We start from the raw sequence: 6,000 nt of genomic DNA, 5'->3' as shown, positions 1-6,000 counted from the left end.
CCTATTGTTTCTGTCTTGCCTGCTAAGTGATACAGCTAGGGGCACGCGCCGATTGGGGTCTGTGTACGCGCTCAAGACTGCCTCTCGCCTCTCTCAATCGCGCACGCACACACACGGCCACACTCACGCATGCGTGCACACACACGCACGCAGGCGCACGCGCGCACACACACACACACACACACACACACACACACAGGCGCGCGCGCACAGAGGCACACACACACACAGGCACACACACGCACACACACACACACACGCACACATACACACGCAGGCACACACACACACACACACGCAGGCACACACACACACGCAGGCACACACACACGCAGGCACACACACACGCAGGCACACACACGCAGGCACACACATACACACACGCAAGCACACAGGCGCACACACACACGCAGGCGCACACACACACAGGCGCGCACACACGCAGGCGCACCACACACGTAGGCGCACCACACAAGCAGGCACACACGCAGGCACACACACACGCAGGCACACACACACGCAGGCACACACACACGCAGGCACACACGCAGGCACACACGCAGGCACACACACACGCAGGCACACACACACGCAGGCACACACACACGCAGGCACACACACATACAGGCACATACACACACACACATACACACACCCACACACATACACACATATTCACACACACACCCTACAACTAAGCCCCACCCGCCCCACTCACCTGGCTACAGGCTCCGTCACGCGGGGCTTCCCTCACTTTCATCGGCGGCGTCTGCTCCTCCTATGTGCCTACAGCGTTTCTCAGCCTCCCCTGGGCGAAGGCGGAAGTCCCGCCCCAGGGGACGCGGAGAAACGCTGAGGCATACGAGTGCTGGAGTGTCTCGTTTTCTTGTTGTCATCAGGGCTTCATGAGAGGGGAAGAGCTGGGCTTCGCCACTAGAGATGCTGACTTTGGAACATGTGGAAAAAGATTCTAATACAGTAGTGACATCCTGTGATTCTGGGTAATTCTCTTAATCCACCCGCGCCTAACAAAAATGTGGGGGAAAAGTACAACTTAGCCTGGTACAGTTGTAAAGTGCTCCAACGATCTTGGGGCAGATAAATCAGCTTTTTTTCTGTTTTTTTATAGCATTATGTCCCTGGCATAGGTTGGTAGGCTGGTGCATGCCCGTTGTGCATAGCAAACCTTCTAGCAGTCACGTGCATACTTGGTTTCATCCTGGTCCTCCCTCCCGGTTCACTTGTAACATTCAGCAAAGGGCCCAGGTTACAGTAGACTATTTAACACAGTTGACAAAACATGAAAGGAAGCCCGTTCTATTAAAAACACTGCATATATCATGCAATTTTAACATGTGCAGTCAACCGAAGCCCAACATGCTGCGGCATACTAATACAGGGAGCTGTGTAAACCATTCGCCATCTTGAAGAGTGTTAAAGTAGTTTCTTCCTGTCCTTCTCATCTCTTATGTAGCTAAAATGTACAAATGCCCCAGAAATGCTAAGCATTCGACTGTATACATAGACACCGGTACAGATCTTTCTTTTTGTAACCATTTAGTTGTTTGCTCATGAGGCTTAGTCTTTCATTTAGGTGTGATCAAATAGCAATGATGTGAAGTGACATATGTAAGAAGTTGAATTTGCACTCAGTGCAGCAGAACGAGCATCATTCACCAATCAGCTTGGTTCGCCTATCATTTCCTCTGTTTCAGTATGGATTGGTAAACGAGGCAGCACTTCCAAGTACCACGCATCAGGGGCTAGACCAATGCATTTTAGTGCTATTGTCCGTATCACTGCACTAAAATGTGTTAGTCATGCATCACTAGCTCCTAGTAGCGTGACAGGGCGCTGCAGGAAGCTCTATGGTAATATTAAAACCGATCAGCCCCACAGGAGTACCTAACCCAACCATTCACTGCACGAACAAAATTAAGTTTTTTAAAGTTGAGAATGGGAGTCATCAACCTGTTGGTCCATTTGCCAAAATGGAAAAAGAGCCAATGGGAAGGAACACTGCAGACTCTGCTGGAACCACAAAGAAGACATAGTACACATTCTTTGTCTCTGCCCAAACCTGCTGAACGAAAGACTGTCCCTCCTGAGGAAACTCTGGAATACAAACATGATTAGATCGTGCAGAGCAGTAGTCTTGGCTTGCTTTGACCCTCGGAACACTAAATTAAACTGTGCCCTAGTAAGGTTTTTGGAACAAGCAGAAAAAAAACTTTGTAAGGAGTCCCAAGTATGCGATTTCTCACCAGCATAATTACTAGCCTAGTTCCAACTGCCACCTTACTGTATAACAGACATGAACCTCAGCTCTCCCTTTTTATAAGCATATTTTTATACATTTTAACAATCTTCATTACGCATATGATCCTATACTCACGTTTATATGTATTTATTGAAATATTTTTCTTAAAATTCTGTAACTTGCAAAGGTTTTATTTTTAATCATGCAATAAAGTTAATATTAAAACCGATCAGCCAGTGTGGTTTCTGTGCACTGCCAGTCCTAGGACCAGGAGACGTGTCACTCATTGCTAATGGTGCGGGCCTGGACCCAGCCAGATTACAAGTTGTCATTCTGTAATATTAATTACAAAGGCTCTGGGACCAGACTTTTTTATTTCACGAGATTGCAGTTGTTGATAAGCACAGTTCCCAACTCAGCGACCCTTGATAATGTAATCGCATCTAAAAGCAGTCTAGATATGGCTGGCTGTCTCTTTCTCGCTCTGACAGTTCAGGGCTGAATGAGTAAAAGTAAAGCGTTCCATCATGATGTGTTTGTGACAGAAAAGGGACAATGAAACTACGTATGTTACCGCAGTTAAGAAAACACTTAAAATAATTCTTGACTGAAATGATACCTCACCCCCACACACACCACATGAACACATCACGTTTTCATTATGGTTATATTACTCATTATGTAGTAGTGCATTCCGAAAACTGAATTAGTAACCAGTGAGATAACTTTTATATTAGCATCACTTAGTATAGCGCAACAAATCATCCCCGGAGGAATATCTCAGAGCTTCAGCTGAAGTATAAGGCTAACGAAAACGAACAAAAAAAACACGTTTTTAGGAGGTTTATTTTTACTGTCTATTCAATACATTTCCTTTGAATCGTGTCAGTACTACGTTTGCTCAGTGGCTTAGGCATTAAAACACTTTTCGTTTTTGCTTGTGGTCTAGAGAGAGACCAAGAACACCCCTCAGTACAGGGTGGGTTTCATGTTTGTCAGAGCTGCATATCTTTGTGTTGATAACAGAGGTCAGTGGTCTGTTGTGCTTTACTTACCCGTTCCTCACTTGGTTTTTTGCTGTGGTGGATGAACCAATCTACCATTACCACCAATGATTATAGTGTGCAAACGCTTTCATTGGTGCAAAAAGAACAAGCATTTGCAATGCAATAGGCCTCGCATTTATGAGAGTTTGAGCTGTTGGCATTGTAAATGACAATGCCTTTTATTTACGTGTAGGTTTTTAAAACTTAAATTAAAGGATTTGCCATTTACAATGCCAATAGCTTAAACTCTCACATATGCGAGACCTATTGCATTGCAAATGCTTGTTAATTTATGTTTTGATTTCACACAACCTTCAGACTGCATGCTTTGAAAAAGTGATGTCAGTGGATGCTGAGCTACGCTAATACAGTGAACCAGGAAGTTCATATGTGATAGTTTTTGGCACAAAGGGCAGCAGTTTCAGTTGTTTGTCCCGCTTAAAGAGAAAGTTAGAGATGGAAAATAAGATGGTTTCCAGGATTATGTTGACAATATGCTTATCAGAGTGATGACTTAAGGGAAGTTGATTTTGGAAATGTTGTTTAATATATGCTATTTGCTGCCTTCTCTTTTGGCAGCATTTACCTGCAATAAAACCCCGGCTTGTAGCAGTCAGTAAAACGAAACCTGTTGATATGGTGATTGATGTCTACAATCATGGACAACGGAACTTTGGTGAAAACTATGTAAGTGCTTCTGAATTAATATCCACTTTTAATGTTGTTATAATTACTCTTCACTTGCTAGTTAAGTTTTGAAGCCAAATATATGCATCTGATTTATTTTCCACTATTTGAAAACTACCTCCTTTCCACCATGACTGCTCTTAATTTTCTCATTGTAACTAAAATATTGGTTTGACATTTATTTCACGAGACATTCGAACGAATCTCTACCTCTGAATAGGTTATGCCCTTTGGATGAAGGCTCTTTAAAAATATTCTAGTGCGGAAAGGCTAAAGAACCTTCACAGTATTGTGATTATGCATATGCTTAGTCATTAATAACGAATATTATGACGTGTATGCAATAGCTCTCCATTCTCTAAGGTCACTAAAACTTTAGGCAGTTGGTCACCACTTCTTTCCTAAACTACATCCTCTTCATTTTCTGGTGGCCCTTTCACAAATGTTGTAACAACTCTTATTATCTGTCCATTGGTCTTATATAGGGTAAACATTTCAATAATTTGTTTAATTAGGATTGCATTGTCATTGTTAGCATTAAGAGAAGCATTAATACAGATGGGTACAAGGCATAACTACATATCGAAGCTTACATTAATTTTGTCTTTGATTCAGTTTATGTACAGAACGCTATCCCACTCATTTCAAATCTTTATTTCGGCATTACGCCATAAAAGAACACTTTAAAAATTACAATTCAATAAAAAGTAATGACATTCAGTTAAAATATTGAACACATTCTATGTAACTGTGCAACACATGTTAGAAAACACTTGGAGCATAACAATAAAATCATATGAGACTGGATGATACCCCAATAAATCTAAAAGCAAATTCAGTTGGATGGTGCTAATTGGGGCAAATTCAAGACCATAATTCAGCGCCATAAATTAAGGAAACTTGGTTACAACTGATGGCCCATTTTTTTCCTACGATAGCAAATAGAAAGTAAAAATCTACTAACACTAAATGTTATCTGTTGCGAAGTGTTTGTAGTCAAAATTCTCAGAGCCTGGGGGCAGGACCTCAAGCCTAATAATAGGCATATTGGTTTAATCCATCTTTTTCTTTCTTGACCGTACAAGGGACAAAAGAAAAGAATATGCTGCTCATTCTCTATTTGGTTATTTTCACATAGTGAGCAAACTTCGTCCAATGCCTCTGAAGATGGATCACGGTTCCTAGCCCAACGAGCCAAAGTTGATTTTAGTAAAAGATTACCATATCTAAACTTTAAAAATAATGTTTTGGCTAGTGGGGGCTCTATTTCGTCCATAAAGGTCTCATATAAGGGTTCGTCCTTAAAATTTAAAAATTTTGAAACTAATGAGCCACTAGTTATGGTATTTACAGTCATATTTGCTACATAGGACCAAAAGGCTCTTTTCAAGACTAATTTGGGATTAGATGGTAACCGCTCAGGGTTCTCCCAAAAATGTTTCAGACCTATGTTATTAAACCAAGTACTAACATGTCTCAGCCATGGGATTTTTTTCTGGCTGTCCAGCGCCATGATCTCGATCAGCCCTTCTTTATATGCTTGAAGTTCAGGGACATGCCACAATCTTACCCATAGCATAAGCGGTCTAATAAGAACATGATGATCTGTTCTCTTAAAATTAAGGTCCAATTGCAAAGGTACCAATGGGGTTCCTCTCGTAACCCTTACCAAGCTTCGCATAAAATTATTATCTTGAACGCTGAAGGTCTCCTTGGACCCGGGCCCCCATAATTCTGCACCGTAAAGCACTGAGGATTGAACTTTGAATTTAAAAAGTTCCATTACTGGAAGCACCGCTTTACTAGTGCTTAAACTTTGCTCTCTAAGTATTGGTTTAACATTCTGAGCAAATAGCAGTTTGCTTTTTTCCAATTGTGCTTTCCAGGTAAAGTTTGAATCTAGTGTCACCCCTAGATATGAAAAGTGAGGCACAGATTCCAACTTTATTCCTTTTAAGGTAAGACAACCCTTGTCTGGTTTGGTTGGGTTTAGGGCCATGTATTTCG

At 41.9% G+C, this 6,000-nt stretch overlaps 1 protein-coding gene across 1 annotated transcript in view; it reads left to right on the top strand.

The window, feature by feature from the left end:
- Positions 1-6,000, top strand: part of PLPBP (pyridoxal phosphate binding protein) — a 63,266-nt gene that overhangs the window by 19,225 nt on the left and 38,041 nt on the right. The window contains exon 2 of the mRNA XM_078665417.1: positions 3,886-3,993. Coding sequence (XP_078521543.1) covers positions 3,886-3,993 — 108 coding nt within the window. The remainder of the gene's footprint in view (positions 1-3,885; positions 3,994-6,000) is intronic.

This window comes from Lissotriton helveticus, chromosome 11, assembly GCF_964261635.1.
Source record: "Lissotriton helveticus chromosome 11, aLisHel1.1, whole genome shotgun sequence".
NCBI lineage: Eukaryota > Metazoa > Chordata > Amphibia > Caudata > Salamandridae > Lissotriton > Lissotriton helveticus.
The sequence above is the reverse complement of the archived record's forward strand: the minus strand, read 5'-3'. Positions and strand labels throughout refer to the sequence as shown.